The sequence below is a fragment of the Oncorhynchus clarkii genome, chromosome 27 (assembly GCF_045791955.1).
Source record: "Oncorhynchus clarkii lewisi isolate Uvic-CL-2024 chromosome 27, UVic_Ocla_1.0, whole genome shotgun sequence".
Lineage (NCBI taxonomy): Eukaryota > Metazoa > Chordata > Actinopteri > Salmoniformes > Salmonidae > Oncorhynchus > Oncorhynchus clarkii.
The window spans coordinates 22,237,938-22,258,092 of record NC_092173.1 but is presented as its reverse complement, the minus strand read 5'-3'; the positions used below and the strand labels follow the sequence as shown (position 1 = coordinate 22,258,092).

At 39.8% G+C, this 20,155-nt stretch overlaps 2 protein-coding genes across 2 annotated transcripts; both read right to left on the bottom strand.

The window, feature by feature from the left end:
* Positions 1-31: 31 nt before the first annotated feature.
* On the bottom strand, positions 32-3,691 carry LOC139386211 (vacuolar protein sorting-associated protein 26B-like). Its single transcript, XM_071131693.1, has 6 exons — positions 2,915-3,691; positions 2,570-2,726; positions 2,107-2,271; positions 1,734-1,909; positions 1,498-1,640; positions 32-1,285 (listed from the first exon to the last, which is right to left on the bottom strand). The coding sequence occupies exons 1-6, from the start codon at positions 3,135-3,137 to the stop codon at positions 1,148-1,150; spliced, it is 1,002 nt and encodes a 333-aa protein (XP_070987794.1). The 5' UTR covers positions 3,138-3,691; the 3' UTR covers positions 32-1,147.
* An 82-nt stretch (positions 3,692-3,773) lies between these two features.
* Positions 3,774-14,472, bottom strand: LOC139385687 (junctional adhesion molecule 3a). Its single transcript, XM_071130959.1, has 9 exons — positions 14,025-14,472; positions 8,748-8,816; positions 8,532-8,645; positions 8,269-8,421; positions 7,498-7,700; positions 7,247-7,346; positions 6,680-6,812; positions 6,346-6,397; positions 3,774-6,191 (listed from the first exon to the last, which is right to left on the bottom strand). The coding sequence occupies exons 1-9, from the start codon at positions 14,071-14,073 to the stop codon at positions 6,156-6,158; spliced, it is 909 nt and encodes a 302-aa protein (XP_070987060.1). The 5' UTR covers positions 14,074-14,472; the 3' UTR covers positions 3,774-6,155.
* Positions 14,473-20,155: the final 5,683 nt, after the last annotated feature.

Sequence of the window (20,155 nt, the reverse complement as noted above, 5' to 3'; positions counted from 1 at the left end):
TTTCATTTCCAAGAGTAAAGGCAATCAATCATTCCATCAGTCAAATATTTATCAGGTGCACACATTAACTTATTTATATACCAAAATGTGTCTGTGGATAACAAGGCATTTGGCAAATGTATTTCAGTTTTGGGGAAAGGGGCTATAGATTAGCAATTTGCAGAGCACAAAAAATACAGGAAAACCTCAGGCTAAAATATGTGTTAAACATATTGAGGCAACAGAATTTCATTTGCTAGATTGATACACTTAGGCACAACATTTCAAGTCTAACATGGAAGATACAGAAGACTTACTATCAGACCTCAAATACAAGCACTTAAAATCCCTGCCTAACACTATTGGAATGCTTAGGTAAAGCATGTGAATGTAATAGTCATATTGTGGCACCGTCTGAATGCTATTCACTGTATGACGGTTTAACGGCATAAGAGGGTGAGAGATTCAATGGCTCTTATTTGAAGGATTTACAAATTAATGGGTAAGTAATCATTTATCCAGCCCTCTCACTCAACAAAGAAATTAGACAACACTTACAATGCAATAGAAACCTTCCAATGATCTCACTGTGCAATCATTACACAAGGACTGAGAGCATGTGTTTGTGGAGGAGCAATTAATACATATAATCAGTGCAAAGTTAGAATTTCAGATTTCATTATGACAGACCACATCAAAATGTCAGGAATACATTTGACTGGGTATGGAATGTTTTCAAAATGCATCGCTGTTAGTCAGGTCTTCAACTCCCTATTACAATAGAGGTTTGTATACGGAGTTAGAATCCATTCATATATAAAGCTAAAGCTAGAAATATACTTTGACGAAGAAAGTTGATCATTTGAAGAATACCGAGTATAATATTACATTTTAGGGTATCACGCACAGGGGGAGATCTAAACAAGTGGCCGGCTTTGCTTTCACTGGATATGTGTGTTGAGGGAGTTGACCTGCAGCGGAATTTTAGACCCCTGTAATGCCTCATGCAGGCTTCTTTTTCATTGTTCAGGTGTTTACCTACAGTCCTTCCCTTAATCCTTCCTTTATCCCTTTATTCAGCAGCCCTAATAAACAGGGCTACTTTATCAGTGATCATGTGAGTTGACAGGTGCCTCCACTACTTTTCCTTCTGTGAGGAGAATGAGCTTTAGCCGCTGTCCTCCCTCGCCGCCTTCTCCAGAGCGCTCTCTGAACTGGCTGAGCCCTCGAACCGCTGGGCTCCGATGGTGGCCTGGCTCGACATGCTCTTCCTCACCACATCCCCTTTCCTCCACAGTGTGATTTCCTGGAGAAGGAAGTGGTCTTGAGCACTGTCTTAATCATTAAAGAATTTCCATAGGGAAACATTTAATGCTAGATAGGAATGCAATATATAAAAAGTGCAGCACAGTGGATACACCATGTTGAACCTGACGCCTGATAAATTCCCTCTAAGGGCACATCATTTTATCTGGGATCACTTCTAACAATTACCCATCAGAAGCCCCGGTTCCATACCTGCTGTTTGAAGTAGCGTCTCTCCTCCTCATCAATCAGCACCAAGTTAAGGTAGTAACGCACAGAGAACTTCTTATTAATGTCTCGCATGGTGGGAGTCATCTCATAGCCAGCCAGAAACAGCCGGATTGGAATTGACTCTCCTTAAACATAATACAAACACACAGTCAGACCTGATGGGTAGTTGAGCATTGCCATTTTCAAAAGCATACAATCCACTTCACTATATCCTTTACCTCGGACAGGAGCCCCATCCATGATCTCATATTTGGCGATGGTGTCATTTTCATGGTATACACTAGGACCGGTGCCAGTTGTCTCCCGTTTGATGATGTCAATCTCCATGTGCTTTATCTTAATCCGCACCAGCAGGAAGTAGATCTTACCCACAATTACGTCTTTCAGGTGGTACCTGTAGAGGACAGGAGAGATCGTCATAGGGCTGCTATAACACAAAGACAATACATAGTCAAAGGAAAGGTTCTAAACTACAATGGTTTCTGCATGTTCCTGTGACTAGAGGTGGTGGCATTTTGTTATTTTGTAAATTGAGTTTTTAAAAATTAGGTGACTGAGGGTGTGATTTTTAAAAATCTATTTCACCCTTACTTGGATTTGTTGTACTCAAACTCAATGTGGAGACAGTCTTCAATCCCAACTTCCATTTTTATTGATGAGTTGAGCTCTGGGTAAGTGCTGAGTGTGTGCACCACGATATCCATCTCTTTACTGATGTCATTCAGTCTCCTGCTCACCGTAGCACGCAGAAAATACCTGCAAGTACAACCAACAGACACTGAGCAAATCTGCTGTAATCTCAGATGTTATCCAACAGCATATCCTCATTGCATCCTGAGGCTATAAAAGAAGATAGTCATTATCATAACCAGTAATTATGATTTGTGTGTGTAATGCAATACATTTGAGCATGTGAAGCACACAAACATTACTCTTGATGAGGAAGTAGTGCTAGGCACATGACTGACTGGTCAAAGGTGAACTTGGGTTAAAGAGTGAGCCATAAAGTAATAGTTATTTTGACAGAGAATGTTCAGGCTGCATGTTTCCTTACCGCAGCTTCACATTCTGGCCTGTGTAGGTCTCATAGGGCTTCTCAACATGGGTGAACTCAAAATCGAAGGTCTGTGACTGAGTAAGCTCCCCAGGCCTTGCCAGATCTTTCACCAGGGAGACAAACTCATGATGGTTTCCTCTGTCATAGTACAGCTCTGTGAAGAAAGGACAGGTATACACATCGCAATAGAATCACTCCCTCATAGAAGAATGCATCTAGGCGTATTGGCACATATGACACTACTGTTGTTGATCCAAAAAGTCCAACAGAAAAGGGGCCATTGCATTTATTATGATTCATTTGGAATAGATGTCTCGACATTAAACAAAGATGTATACTCACCAATTTGGCCTACAAATTCGATTTTGATCCCTTGATGTTCCAGTCTTTTCCCAGGGTTCTTCAGTGTAACGTTGATCTTTCCAGACACAGTCTCCCCGTCATAAAATAGGAAATATTTGTCCTTCTTCCCATCTTCAGTCTTATGTTCAGCCTTCTTTCTCGTCTCAGCATCAGTCAGAACTACATCAATTTCTGCACTTTGGCCAAAACTGAAGAAACTCATGCTTGTGTTCTTTTCTGTGCCGTTTTATGAACAAGGTTAAGATTTATCGGATCTGAACATGAACAGATCTTTAAAGACCAATGTAGGTGACACTTTCAGTGTCCTATTTCTTACAAAATGTAAATGCAGTAGTTCATTCGAAATGACGGAAAGTGCAAAAACACCAACTTGTTTGTTACCAGAAATGATCATAGAAGGTAGTATTTCCGAGAGGTCTCGAAAAATATGCAAATGTAAGCGTTATTTTACCTTTATATCTCTTCTCAAATTCAATTCAATTACACATACAGCACCATATCTTCGTATCCCTATCGATTAAATAAATAGCCTAAATACTACAAAGCATGGTGATATCTGCAAACACTGAAGAATGTTGCGTTTCCCTCGAACTCAAGATGTATCCGTCATTCATCGAAACCGATTAACAATGTGGTGAGTCTTGATTGTTTCTTTCAGAATGTTAATCGCACTGAATTGTTAAATTGTATCTTTCCTGAAATAGCATAATGTTGCAAGCGATCATTTCCTATGTTTTTGCACTTCCGGGGTTGTCTGGTTGACGGCATTATTTTTCAAAATAGAGGTTCAACTCTTCTGTAGTCAATTGCAAATAAAAAGTCCCAACAATACAGTAAATACAGTTACTTATGTTATGTCTTTATTGACAAAATGAAGTAAGCATATAACAGTATCCATTTCTTGCACTACAACGAATGAACGATTAACATTTTACAACAGTTCCTGAGTAGTGTTATTTTATAAACAAAGAATACCAATGAAAAAATAACTATATCAATAATGTTTCAAAAAGTCATTTTTAACAATTTCAATTTGAAACATTGTTTAATACTTATGATGTATTGTTACTGATAAAAATGTATGTGTAGACATTTTTTTTCTAACAAAGTTGTATTGCCTGTACATCCATTAATATTGTATATTGTGTCCATAAAGAAAATACAGTTAGTTGTGAGTCAAAACTGGACAATATGTCCAATATTCATAAAGTAGGTCATTAGTAAGCACAGAAGGTCACTTATAAACAGAAACGGCACTCTGAAAAAAAAATCATAATTACTTGATATACTCATAATACATCTTTAATTGCAGTATTATACTGGGATTATACTGTATAACTGTAATATGTTTCTTTGTTATTCTGAACGCAGAGAATAAAGTTAGTTGGCTTTATTAAGCACAACAGACTGTTTCATTGTGCCCGTTGACTCTGCATGTAACAGATTATCAGCTTTTTATACATGCCCCACTCACTGACTGTATGTACACTACCATTCAAAAGTTTGGGGTCACTTGGAAATGTCCTTGTTTTTGAAAGAAAAGCCAAAAAAAATTGTCCATTAAAATAACATCAAATTGATCAGAAATACAGTGTAGACATTGTTAATGTTGTAAATGACTATTGTAGCTGGAAATGGCAGGTTTGTTTATGTAATATCTACATAGTCATACAGAGGCCCATTATCAGCAACCATCACTCCTGTGTTCCAATGGCACGTTGTGTTAGCTAATCCAAGTTTATCATTTTAAAAGGCTAATTGATCATTAGAAAATTGCAAAATGGTTATGTTAGCACAGTTGAAAACTGTTGTTCTGATTAAAGCAATAAAACTTTCCTCTGTCCAGTGTTTGTGTTCTTTTGCCCATCTTTATCTTTTCTTTTTATTGGCCAGTCTGAGAAATGGCTTTTTCTTTGCAACTCTGCCTAGAAGGCCAGCATCCTGAAGTCGCCTCTTCACTGGTGACGTATGAGACTGGTGTTTTGCAGGTACTATTTAATGAAGCAGCCAGTTGAGGACTTGTGAGGCGTCCGTTTCTCAAACTAGACACTGTACTTGTCCTCTTGCTCAGTTGTGCACCGGGGACGCCCACTCCTCTTTCTATTCTGGTTAGAGGCAATTTGCGCTGTTCTGTGAAGGGACTAGCACACAGCGTTGTACGAGATCTTCAGGTTCTTGACAATTTCTCAAATGGAATAGCCTTTATTTCTCAGAACAAGAATAGACTGACGAGTTTCAGAAGAAAGTTCTTGGTTTCTAGCCATTTTGAGCCTGTAATCGAACCCACTAATGCTGATGCTCCAGATACTCAACTAGTCTAAAGGCCAGTTTTATTGCTTCTTTAATCAGAACAACAGTTTTCAGCTGTGCTAACATAATTGCAAAATAGTTTTCTAATGATCAATTAGCCTTTTAAAATGATAAACTTGGATTAGCTAACACAACATGCCATTGGAACACAGACGTGATGGTTGCTGATAATGGGCCTTTGTAAGCCTATGTAGATATTCCATTTTTAAAAAATCAGCTGTTTCCAGCTAAAATAGTTATTTACAACATTAACGATGTCTACACTGTATTTCTGATCAATTTGATGTTATTTTAATGGACAAAAAATTTGCTTTTCTTTCAAAAACAAGGACATTTCTAAGTGACACCAAACTTTTGAACGGTAGTGTATATATTCACAAATATATTGACACAACCTTCCTTCATAATAACATAAACCAGTCCATCTTGCATTCAGAGGCTATGCAAGGCTGTTTTTGTAAAACAGGTTTGGTATATTTTGTAGAAATGTTTGGAAGTCAAGAATCATTGTCCAAAAACAGTATGGGGGAATGTTCCAGCATCAGTTTAGATGAACATGTTGGTGGAAGTTCAAATGTCAAAGCTTAAAATCGTACTGTAGTTGTAGTTACAGTAACGACTGAGGACAAAACATATTTGTGCTACAAAAAAAAAAACAGTGTACTAACAGGGACATAACGTTGCAATTGCCTATCAGAAATGTAGAAATAATGATTGATATTTTTCAAGATGATAACTTTGGTAAGCTAATTGTTGATGCGCACCAAAAAAGAATGTGCAATGTTACAGCTTAAATTTCTCACACAAAGCCTTATTATGGGATTTGATGCACTTTTGACTTCAGTGTGTCTCCTCTTCAGTGTGTCTCCTCTTCAGTGTTTCCCCTCTTGACGGTCTTCTATCTCAGATTTCAAATGATAAATGATGATTTGTGCCGGAAGTGACCCTGATGGAAATGGGAATATCAATTATCAAAAAAATACATCCACCTGCAGTTGATATTTATTTTTGTTTGCCATTTTGATTAATACATTGTGATTACATTTTAGCTCAATAATAATATAGAATATGGAAAACAGAATTAAGTTTATTTTATTCACCTCATCTGCTTCGGCATATTCAACACCATCATCTGCTGCTGGCGATTTGTAGCTAAAACACACACGCAAAAACATCCTTAATGTCCACACAAAGACTTACTAAGCAATTCACAGCACGTAGCATGTCACTATTAAACTGGTCCAGCTTTAAAAGCCCTGTACAGTACATTCAACCTATATCGTACTTGGGTTATTATCTATATTACTATTATTATCACTGCATTGTTGGAATGAGCTCTCAAGGTAAGAATTTCACTGTACTCTTTTACACCTGTTGTATCCTGTGCATGTGGCAAATAAACATTGAAACTTGAAACTACATAGCACTACTCACTTGGTTCCTGTGTGATCCTTGCCGGAGGAGAAGCAGCCATGTTTGTGTGCATGATAAACCCCCACCATCACAATAGTGAATCCGGCCAATGCCGCCAACACCTTCAGAAAAATCCCCACTATGTCGACATCATCTGAAAATACAAGCAGGGCATTTTGAGATGAGATCTGGGTGACATGAACCCAAATTGAAACAACTTAAAGCAGAGATCATCAACTAGATTCAGCCGCGGGACAATTTATATTCTTGAGCGGACGGTCAGGGTGCCGGAACATAATTACAAATAATTTGTAGACTGCAAGAAGCCCAATCAGATATAATATTTCTAATATAATATGATAAAGTTTGGGAACCCTGACTTAAAGGAATGACCTTGGAATGCATTTCCATGTCAACCACTATGATTTATGTGCACTAGAGTCGATGCATGTGACTCACAAGCAGGTTTGGTAACGCACAATGGTATGTTCAGTGTGGCAGCGGTATGACACACTGACATATTTAAACATAATACATAGTCGCGGTAAGAATGTCAGTTGGGTATTTAGTACAGCATGGCCTACTCACAGACGTCCATCAGCTGTGCGGGACACTGTGCATGTCCAGCTTCATTCTTTGCCTGGCAGAAATACTCTCCCGCATCCTCCTTCCTCATCCTGCGGAATTTCTGCAGGGAAAAACGCCAAAATCAACCCCAATAGATCATACAGCTTTTCTCTTGTACTAACATCATCCAACAGTTGGATATACTGTCTCATTAAACTTGATCATCATATAGCTAGTGTCCTTTCGACCTCCCAGTCCCATTGATTCCTTACCAGACCACCTGTGTCAGCGTTAATGGAGTAGGTGGAGTTGATGAACTTGGGGCTGCTCTTTGGGTCCTGGGGAAGCTCCTCGTTGTTGCGGAACCAGCGGTACTGTGAGGCAGGGAAGCCCTCGTTCTCTAGGCAGCGCAGCTCAGAGGACGTGCCAACAGTCACCGCCACAGGCACACTGCACCTGGGCACCACAGGCTTTACTGTATAGACAGATGAAAAAGAGGAAAAATATTATTTATTTTTCTAATTGTACACAAAGGTCCAACTGGAATTCGACTTCTGCTTTATCCCGACTGCTCCGGAAGACACACATACACTTAGGCTAAGGGCAGAAGCCATACTACGGCACCCATGGAACAGTTTATTTACAGAGAGAGGGAGCACATACCACAGTCTATACTTAAGCAATAAGGCACGAGGGGGTGTGGTATATGACCAATATACCACGGCTAAAGGCTGTTCATATGCAAGACGCAAAGCGGAGTGCCTGGATACAGCCCTTTGATGTGTTATATTGGCCATATACCACAAACCCCTGAGGTGCCTTATTGCTATTATAAACTGGTTACCAACGTAATTAGAGCAGTAAAAATACATGTTTTGTCATACCCGTGCTAAACAGTCTGATATACCACGGCTATCAGCCAATCAGCATTCAGGGCTCGAATCACCCAGTTTATAATTAGAAATAGACAACAACGCTGAAAAAACATAGCAAACTACTACAGGCTTAAAACTTTACACAGGAATATGAAAATACGTCCTCACCCCTGACAGCAAGACTGATTAGAATTTCATCAAAGTGTTTGTGGTCATCAATGGCAGCGACCTCACAGCGGTACTCTGCAGTGTCTGCACGGCTGGTGTTGAGGATCAGTAGGTTGGCTGGCTGGATCAGCTGGGCTCTGTGCTCCAAGTCCCCTAACAGAGAGGCAAAAACACACTCCAACCTCTCATTCACTTACAGAGAATAATAACAGTTCTGAGGCCAATTTGTTATTGGTAAAGTGCTTAAAAAATAATAATCTTACCTGAAATTTGATTTTGAAAGTACACATAACTAGGGACACCGTTTTTGATTTTCTTCCATTCGATTCTGGGGTTGTTTGTTGAGATGGACTCTATCAAGCAGGTCAACTCAATAGCTGGGAAGAAAACAGTGATACTACAATGTCAAAACACTGGGAGACAACAGAAGAGCCTGAAAAATTATTCTGAGAGAATAAGTCAGTGTTTCAGTGACTTACGTTCAAATTCATTTGCCCACACAGTCTTGTCTGTGGTTCGGAGGATTACCCCACGTGATGGAATGTAGCCTGTAAAAGACAAAAAAGAAGTGAGGAAAAAAAAGAAGCTGATTGACAAGCTTCAGAATTTTCATCCCAGGACAATGCCCGTTTAAACAGATCAAATTAGAGGGTCAAGAGGTGTAGGCCTATCTCTACAGAGAGGGTGAGAATGAACCTTAGGGTCAGGATTAATCATATCTCCGGAAGCATTTCTCATGTATATATATATATATATATATATATATAAGAGGCAAGTGGAGCACATCTCGACGGGAGCACAAGTCTCAATATTAGTCAGTGATGTTTCCTTACTTCTAATTCTACAAAACACTCTCAAATTAAATAATTGAGAGATATACTTAGGGAGGCCTAAGAGTTACTAAAGGAACACACAGTGAGTAATGGAAACAGTCCCTTCTTCTATGTCGGCGTCAGCTGTGTTAAGGACTCCAAATGAGGGGTGAAAACAGACGGTAATGTATTGGAGCACAATTCATCCAAGTGTATAAAATACTTCCAAGGTATAATCCAGACAGATAAAAGCACTCTGCGGTAGGGCTGTTACCGTGGCCATATTACCGCCATACCGGCAGTCACGAGTCATGATGGCAATAAAATTCCATGTGACCGTTTAGTCACGGTAATTAGGCTTCTCCAAGCTCTGATGTTGCTGATGGTCATTAGAAACATACCAAACTGATACTCAGCACTCTATTGTCCCTCTAATCACTCTGACATCAATGCAAATGTAATTGAAAATCTAATCAAACACTTCATGAGAGCCCATGAGCTCATGTTGTGTAATGTTTCTATAGGCTAGGCCTACTATATTTATTTCTAAACTTTCCTAATATTAAGCACATTGCTTATCTTTACAACAGGAGTATAGTCTACCTGGCTGGCATGAAAATTTAAATATGTAAACTTGCGACTTCAACTGTATATACGCAGAGCGTGAGTTTCGAGTTTGACAAAGATCCTTTTCACCATAAAAAATGCATCTTTATAATAAAAGCAATACATGCATAATTGCATTTGAGGTCACTTTTGATCATGGTGTTTTCCCGCTAATTGATTGCATTTTGGAACATTTGCGCGTGTAGCCTACTGCTGTGTGCGCATTGCTGCGCTTCTAATGCGAAGAAATAGTCTAATAGTTTATCAACATTTTAAGCTAAACATTCTGATCTGTTGCATCTGCCTTAAAAAAAATGTTTTTGAGGCTAGTAGTTTTAATAATTTGGGATATATCGCATCCCACAACTGTCCCAGACTATGTTATGAATATTTATTTCTCACACAGAATAGGTCAACTTTTGTACAATGGGGGATTGTAGATTGACATAGGCTAGTGCTTTTACTGTTTGTTAGGCCTACTCATCTTGTTGGCTGACAAAAAAGTAAATGTGGACGGGCATTGGCTAATAAGAATTTAGCTATCTGAAAGAGCCATGGCAGTGAGAGGTGCTTCCAAGCACGCAGCCGGGAAAAGGGAATTATAATTATTATATTCAGTCCAAGGGCACAACGGTCACTGGCTGCAAAACACATAATTTTTTTTAGGGGGCATTAAGGCCACACAAAGGTGATGCTGCTGGGAAATATGAAGCATTATCAAGTGATTGTCAAATTGTGAATGAGAGACTGATGAAGTGTGTGCGCGCAAAAAAACCAAACCAGAGCTCATGCCTTTCATGCAACTTTTTTCAAATCATCATTAGAGTCGTATCATGCAGCCTTAGAATGTATTAAAAAGCTAAACATATAGCCCAACATTTGTATCACAACTAAAGTAGCATAAATAACTCTAAATGAAGCATATAGGAGGACCTGTTTCTTTGTTAACTGCTCAACACAGAATAGCCGCATGTGCGCACTCCCTCAAATTGTTTGGAGAAAATATCCTCTCTATTTTATTCAGCTATGTTCAATTGTATTCTTCATACAAAAAATGATACCACGGAATTCTAAGCAAATCTTGTCTGCTAAATGAACTAGTGTAGCCCACAGCCATATGGCATAGCCAGATCAGGACCTATCATAAGGACAACTCAGAGTATGTTATTCTGGTCCTTCTGAAATAGACTACATTTTCTTCATATCATGTTTCTTTAGACCTGTCTAAAATAAATAATGGATTTATTGTGATGGTGTAGGCTATATTATATGGATTTATTAGACTTTTAAAATGTAGATGTCCGGGCCTCCCGGGTGGCGCAGTGGTCTAGGGCACTGCATCACAGCGCTAGCTGTGCCACCAGAGACTCTGGGTTTGCGCCCAGGCTCTGTCGCAGCCGGCCGAAGCACAATTGACCTAGCATTGTCCGGGTTAGGGAGGGGTCCTTGTCTCATCGCGCACCAGCGACTCCTGTGGCGGGCCGGGCGCAATGCGCACTAACCAAGGTAGCACAGTGTTTCCTCCGACACATTGGTGCGGCTGGCTTCCGGGTTTGAGGCGCGCTGTGTTAAGAAGCAGTGCGGCTTGGTTGGGTTGTGTTTCGGAGGACGCATGGCTTTCGACCTTCGTCTCTCCCGAGCCCGTATGGGAGTTGTAGCGATGAGACAATATAGTAATTACTAACAATTGGATACCATGAAATTGGGAAGAAAAATTATTTAAAAAATGTTTAAAAAATAATAATATGTAGATGTGGCTATTCTGTGTTGAGCGGTTAACAAAGAAACAGGTACTTCTATATGCTTCATTTAGAGTTATTTATGCTACTTTAGTTGTGATACAAATGTTGGGCTATATGTTTAGATTTTTAATAGTTACTGGCCATTCCAAAGGTCTGCATCAATAGCTTGTAGGCTACGTGGAAGCCAGGATATGCTAAATGTGTTTATGTTAATTAATGGTTAATTACCGTGAGGCAGGCAGTTATTAGCTTGACAATCACCGGCTGACAAAATGTCATGACCGCAACAGCCCTACTCCACGGCTGAATTAAAATGTCTCTGGTTAACAATTCATGATCCACATGAAAGCCAAGTCAGCCAGCACTGAGAGTGGAGAAAACATGGGTCCTGCCAAAGTGGAGTACACAGTCATATTAGCACAGCTGTGGATGCTGATGAGATCCGACTCTTAGGTCTCAGCTTCCGTCTCTGCGGCTGACTTTCCCACCCCTGTACATCATGAGCTATTTTTACACCAAACAGTTACTGGCCATCCTGAGAGACACGAGGGGAGCTTGTCCAGCAAATCTTCCCCTGGTAAACAGAGCAAGGACAGCCTATCCCTGTAAAACCACTCATTAACCTTCAATTCCTTTACAATATACTTAGACTTAGATAATATGAACTACTAGACTATAAATAGCTTAAACTACATGTCTCTATCCTAACTCTTCTCCTTTTTTGCTGCCAACAGACAGACAGACACTTATTGTCTCATTGTATATTTTAGGTGTCCAAGCTTTACCCGCCTGCATGAGGCTTTGTTGTCCCAGACAGTTTTTAGAGCGTGGGAGAGAATCTGTGGTTAATTAAGAAGACAATGGCTGATTTGCTATTGTGTGCCTGGAATAAAAGCATTCCATAGCCGAAAGCCCAACTTTACACTGTGTAGCCTACATCAAGAAAGAGATCTATGTGTTTATGTGAAGAATTTCATCAGAACTGGAATGTTGTCAGACAGTAAAATAGATAGAAATGTGGCATATGTTGTTGGTGAATATTAGAGACCATCTCTCTCTCTCTCTCTCTCTAATCCCTTTGTTGTTTTAATACATACAGTATAGAGACAGGAGGCTATACCCTGAGTGAAATGCGCTCTATGTTAAGTAGCTGTTCTACAGTTTTCTTTATGCACTTCAAGCTGAATATGAAAAAACATTACAAAAATAAAAAAACAAGCTGTTGATTCAGTCCATCTAAAAAAAGCAATTTCCCAGACATTCCAGCACAGCCACTGTAAAAGCAGCCAAATAACTTACCAACATTAAAACTGACCAAATGCAGTAGACTAGTATGTGAATAAAACTGTAATGATCAGTCAATACCACACAGAGACTGACTTGGCTATAACGTTATCTTTCTGACCTGTAGTTGCAGCGCAACAGTAATGTTGACAGAAGACAATGTATTCAAAACATAGATAGTCCTAGTAAAGTCTTCCTGAAAAAACTGCCGCTGTCAGAGTGCTACTTTATCAAAGCAAATGTTATTTGTCACATGCTTAGTAGGCAACAAGGGTAGACTAACATTGAAATGCTTACAACAATGCAGAGTTAAAGACATTATCTTTTTAATGAAATAGTGACACAGTGAATAACGAATAAAATAACGAGTAAAAATAACATAGGGAGTAAAAACTAACATGGCTATATACAGGGAGTACCAATACTGAGTCCATGTGCAGGGGTACGAGGTAATTGAGGTAGCTATGTACTGTACATATAGGTAGGGCTAAAGTGATGACTAACAGGAGTGTATGTGGTGAATGAAAGTGTGTAGGTGTGTGTGTGTGTGTGTGTGGGGGGGGGGGGGGGGGGGGGGTGGCATCACTATGCATGTGTGTGCATGTTATGTGTGTGTGGGCGTATGTAGTGTGTCTGTTGTATGTGTGTGTGTTGTGGTGTCAGTGTAAGTATCTGTGAGTGTGTGGGTAGAGTCCAGTGTGTGTGTGCATAAAGTCTGTGCATGAGAGTTGGTGCATAAAGGGTCAATGCAGGTAGTCTGGGTAGCCATTTGATTAGCTATTTAGCCGTCTTGTTTAGAAGTCTTAAGGCTTGGGGCAAGAAGCTGTTCAGGGTCCTATTGGTTCCAGACTTGGTACATTGGTACAGCTTGCCGTGCGGTAGCAGAGAGACTTTACCAGAATAAAATAACTCACACAATGAACTGTAGGCCTACCTGACAGCCTGGATGGAAATAGCGGTTGACATCATCATACTTTGAGTGACAGTTGAAGAGAGCCCAACGTTAGAAGATACAAAAGCAGTGTGTGTGCAACTTGTTCTCTCTTTATTTAAATATGAATGGAAAAACTGCTGAGGAATGTGTGAGCGTTTCAATGTCATTATAACGCATGTATAAATAAATTAATTACCATCTAATAATTGTGTGGCTCATCCTCAGCATGTTTACAGACCTGGACAAGCTATGCTAGGAAGCCCGTCTAGTCAGCGCGATCATTTCCATAACAAAGAATTGCTGTGATTTATTCCATTGTAATGCACAACACGTACCGTTACACTACACCTTATCTTAGTGGAAATGAAAATAACTTACCGAGAATCGAATAAAGGATGAACAAAGCCGTCAGTCGTTGTAACGCCATCTTGAAACCTTGGTAATGGATCGGTAATTCTGGCACACATAAAGCCAGCTAGCTAGCTATCACACTCGGCGCCCCTGGTCAAAACGGGTGAACGGGCTGGTGGATGTTGCCATTGACGAGTTTCCATAGCTACAAGGGCATCAGGGCGGAAGACGGATAAGTCCCGAGACCGGAAATACATTTACATCTATTTTATAATGATGGTATCCAACAATGCAATTTCATTAATGTGCCAAACAAGATGAATTATCCGTAATCCCTCTCTGACATATCACAGCTTTGACCCAGAGAACTAAACAATGCAAATAAAATTTTATGTGAACATGACAGGTTAAATTGAGAGAGACAGAATACATTATTTTCACGCCATTTCGCCCGGTGGGCGGTGCTGTATGTCACGGTGGGCGTGGGTTTCGAAGTGCTTGGACTGTCTGATGCACGTTCAAATTCAACCGAGAATCCGCCTAGGAACTCATTAAAAACGGTTAATTTTGGATGACCTTGGTTTTATTTATTTGTTCGAGAGCCAATGCATGTTACCATATTATCCTGGAGGTATACATACACACCCAGTCTCATCACTTTGCGTGAATGATAGGCCATCTCCAACTTTAAACAATGCAAAATTCGAAAACAAATCAGGTAGTCGTCTGGAATGTATTTCAATTAGAAAGTGTGCCTTCTTAGAAGTTGATTTGTGGAATTTCTTTCCTTTTTAATGCGTTTGAGCCAATCGGTTGTGTTGTGACAAGGTAGGGGGGTAAACAGAACATAGCCCTATTTGGTAAAATACTGAATCCATATTATGGCAAGAACAGCTCAAATAAGCAAAGAGAAACAGTCCATCATTACTTTAAGATATGAAGGTCAGTCAATACGGAAAAGTTCAAGAACTTGAACGTTTCTTCAAGTGCAGACGCAAAAACCATCAAGCCCAATGATGAAACTGGCTCTCATAAGGACCGGCATAGAGTTACCTCTGCTGCAGAAGATAAGTTCACTAGAGTTACCCGCCTCAGAAATTGCAGCCCAAATAAATGCTTCACAGAGTTCAAGTAACAGACACATCTCAACATCAACTGTTCAGAGGAGACTGTATGAATCAAGCCTTCATGGTAGCATTGCTGCAAAGAAACCACTACTAAAGGACACCAATAACAAGCAGAGACTTGCTTGGGCCAAGAAACACGAGCAATGGACACATTTGTCCTTTGGTCTAGAGTCCAAATTTGAGATTTTTGGTTCCAACCACCATGTCTTTGAAAGACGCGGTGTGGGTGAACGGATGATCTCCGCATGCGTATTTCCCACCGTGAAGCATGGAGGAGGAGGTGTTATTGTGTGGGGGTGCTTTGCTGGTGACACTGTCTGTGGTTTATTTAGAATTCAAGGCACACTTAGCCAGTATGGCTACCACAGTGTTCTGCAGCGATACGCCATCCCATCTGGTTTGGGCTTAGTGGGACTATCATTTGTTTTTCAACAGGACATTGACCTAACACACCTCCAAGCTGTGTAAGGGCTATTTGACCAAGAAAGAGAGTGATGGAGTGCTGCATCAGATGACCTGCCTCCACAATCCCCCGACCTCAACCAAATTGAGATGATTTAGGATGAGTGGGACCATGAAGGAAAAGCAGCCAACAAGTGCTCAGCATATGTGGTAACTACTTCAAGACTGTTGGAAAAGCTTTCCAGGAGAAGCTGGTTGAGAGAATGCCAAGAGTGTGCAAAGCTGTCATCAAGGCAAAGGGTGGCTATTTGAAGAATCTCAAATATAAAACATTTTGATTTGTTTAACACTTTTTTGGTTACTACATGATTCCATATGTGTTATTTCAGAGTTTTGATGTCTTCATTATTATTCTATAATGTAGAAAATAGTTTTAAAAAATAAAGAAAAACCCTTGAATGAGTAGGTGTTCTAAAACCTTTGACCGGTAGTGTATGTATTAATTTGTGGATGTCCATCATTCATTTTGAATGATATGTTACTATTTAAAAAATTGTATGAAATGTTATGAATTGCAGTTCGTACAATATATTACGAATTTGTAATACCTATGCCAGAGGAGTCTGGTGGGAGAATCTATAGGAGGACAGGCTCATTGTAATGGCTGGAATGGAATAAATGGAACAATATCAAACATGTGGAAACCAGATGTTTGACTCTCTTCCATTTATTATTTTCCAGCCATTAAAATGAGCCAGTCCTCCTATAGCTCCTACTACCAGCCTCCACTGTTGTTGCTAACGTTAGCTAGTTGGTTAACATTAGCTAGGCTGGGGGTTACGGTTTAAAGTTAGGGTTAGGAGTTAGGTTAAAGGGTTAGCTAACATGCAAAGTAGTTGCAAAGTAGCAAAAAAAGTAGTAAGTAGTTGCTAATTAGCTAAAATTGTCTGTGATGAGATGTGAACACACAACCCTTGGGTTGCTGGACGTTCGTGCTATATGTCTACCCATACACCCTGACCAACCACCCTCTTTAAGTAATCTTTTGTCTTATGTAACCATATCAAGCGTAACATATTTTACTAATTTGAGTGTCTCAGATTTACATTTACTATGTTACATCTAGTCTATGAGACCAGATTGTAAAATAAGATACATTTTCCTTTGAAGAACCACATTTATTGTTGCCATTATCTGGTCACATGTTTTCATCCTCTCATAAATACACCAGGTGGCAGTGTGTGACCAAACATCACTGTTTGTCATTCAATCATTATATCATGTGTTCCTACGAACACACCCCACATACAGACAGCACAATTCCTCTGTAGTCTCAATCAACACCCAGTAAATCATCTGCCCTTGTGCGAATTGGCTTTAGGTCAGATAATATTATTAAGGGTTAATAAGTGATTATTACAGTGTTATTGTAGACCTATAGTTTATAGTGGGGATTAGTTTTATGATTTATATGACTTTACTCATAGGCTATATGCAAATCCATCAGATGATAGGCCTTGCTGACTTCCCCATTATTCTCAACAATCAATCTATGTCATTCATATTAGTGAAGGGCTACCATGGGCTTAAGTCAGGATAATTGCATAAATCTATATTCCCAAATTGGCTTTGGAATAAATGTGTCTTGATCTTATTTGATATCTAGGCCTATACTGGCATTTAGAAATGACACAGATATAGCCATGAACCCATTGCCCCATCTTGTAGAATGGTCATGTGCTGAGGTGATCATGCTGCTCTAGTCCACCTTAGAGCTGTTGCTAATATGGGTTGCTAGGCAATCGTCCACAGCGGGATTCCCCCTTATGGATCAGGACCTTTGTGGCATCTCCTTGGGAATCTGAAGGTTTTATGGCCTGGCAGGAGTTCAGACTGAATTGACGAAAGAAATATCCTAACTATGAACAGTTTGTCTTTCTCAGAGAATACTGGGGGCCTGGGGCCATTCCTATTAACATGCCCCGCACTCAGATTTAAATGTCTTAGTGAAAGAAAGAATATCCCTCTGATTGCGTGGAGGAGATAATGACTGTCCTTGAGATCTATAGCAGGTTGTGGTACTCCATTTCTGGATCTCAGCTGTTCAGTCACGTTTAGTCACATCAAACTCAAATTTGTACGACAAGTCCTGATGTTATATAATTTAGTTTCATTAAAAGTTTCTGTTTGATAAATTATTTATTTAGGGAACTTAACAAGACTAGGCCTATTCTCCAGTGTTTTGTATGCTTGCTTTTCTCTTGTAGCAATGAAGGCACAGTGGACATGATGCCTGAGCACAGGGGATAATTCATTGGAGACCATGGCCTGCACACTATTTGTTTCTTCTTCTTGCAGGGGTTTCATTAAGTATGCATTATGGAAGACTTCAGGAGGCAATCATGCGCTCTATTTCCTCTATTTTCTCCACATTAGCAAGAAAGAGCACGACTGTGTACGACATAGAGTGCTGAATGTCTGGAATAAAACATACTTGCTATGTTATAGAAACACAACATTTTCCTTACAACAGGCTGCAAATTAGGATGGCAAGGGAGAAAGAATGTATTACAGATAAGAACATCAGCCCCAGTGGGGTCCTCAATATCCTCATAGAGGCTAATAAATGTATTATTATGCCTCTGTTTACCAATTTTTGGTTTTAATGCCTCTGTTTGCCAATTTTTTAAAACTATTTTAGATACAGTATGTACCTTGCAAAGGGAATTCAAGAGTGGCTTCTTTAAACAAAAAGAAAACCGCTTTAAAAAAAAGAGCTAATAGCATTGTTGCTTTTCCCCTCCCTGGCCTGCCCTATATCTGTCAGGTGACTGAATGGCCTGTCATGGTTGTTGTCTTTGTTAAATCAGAGGTCTATTCCAGATGAACAGCCCATGGATCAATGATCCCTCTGCACAGTCCAGCTTTCTTGACATTACAGTACATAGATCTCCCATTTATCACCTGGATTCCATTTCCTGAGTTTGAAATACGATCACTGGAATGAAACTGCCATTTTGGCAAGGTTGCCAGGACAAGGTGATGAGAAGATAAGACAGTAAAGCATCCTCATGATACTCTATAGCAGTGTTTCTCAACCCTGGTCCTCGAGTACCCCCAAAAGTACACATTTGTATTGTAGCCCTGGACAAGCACACCTGATTCAGCTTGTCAACTAATCACCAAGCCGTCAATGAGCTGAATGAGGTGTGTTTGTCCAGGGCTACAATGAAAATGTCCACTGTTGGGGTACTGGAGGACCATGGGAAACACTGCTCTATAGGACTCTGGTTGAAATGTTTGACTATAGAATTCTTCCTTTGTCCAGACATAAGCTCTACAACACTACCATACTGCAGTAACCCTCAAAATGATATACTTCCCAGCTATAGAATATATGTATCCATGCTGAAAAATATCTCATTAAAGTCAATATTGTTGAATATATATATATTAGAACTGGAAGACTGAGTTCAATCATAAGGAGGACAAATTCTTGCATTTATTCAAATATCAGTGAAACTGAATCCAGGTGAGAGACTATGCAATTTGACTGCATATGAAAACCTGACTCAATGAATTACTGATGAAATGTAATTTCAAATGACAAAAGTCCTCACCTTTTCATATATCCTTTGTGGAAGCAGGGTTGATTGGGAGTCTAGTGAGCGAGTGAGGCCTTACGCAGGCTAGATAAAGGAGTAGTCAGGGAACCAAGGCAACACACAGATATACAACTGTCCGTCTCTCACCTCTTGGACTTCTAGAGCTGAGGTACAGTACAGCTGTCAGACAGATGGAGTGATTTGTGGCCCCTGAGTGATGATAGGGGTATTTCTTCAGTTACCAAAGGGAACTGGTAACTGTAGGGGGGGACGCATTCCCTCTGGTCCTTAACTCTTGTTCAGCAGCCAATATCTTGCGGACTCAATAAATACTTAATAGAACACATTTCTATTGCATACAGGACCGGTCTTAACGGTAGCTTTTTGTATGTATTCAGGAATCAATCTTGATTGTGCGCTATGAAGCTTGATGGACAGCTACAGTATAACACTAGAGAGCAGTGTGCCCTGCAATGATGTGTTGAAATGAATTGATGACAACCATATCAAATCGCAGGATCAAGCCCATTTGATCATGGCAATATTACAGCTCCATTTCATAACTTTGACCCCATTAAATGAATGTATAATAACCTTGAGTCAGACGGTGGTGTGGCATAAAGGAGCCAACAGGAAAGACCCTTCATTCCAAAGAGAACTTCCATTTCCCCTCCAGCCAATCTCCATACAGTATTTAATTCCAGGTGAATATGTGAGACCTTTTTATAGCTCAGTAATTATGTGACCTGGATCCCCTGAACCTTCTCTTATTTATAAGGCTCATGTCTTCTCCTACATGAAAAGGCTTTTGTTTTGTATTTGGCTAACAAAGGTAATGTTTATTTTTTTCTTTGTGTTTTCTTTTATGACATCCTACATATGAGGGATATTTCAGCTTGAATAGTACATGTATAGACTATTGTAGTTCCCAGGGGAAATGATGGTTCAAAATGAATTGTTAGGGAAGTTTTCAAAGTAAAGGCTGACCTTGCAGTATCCTCATTTAAAGGCTTTGAAATTCCTT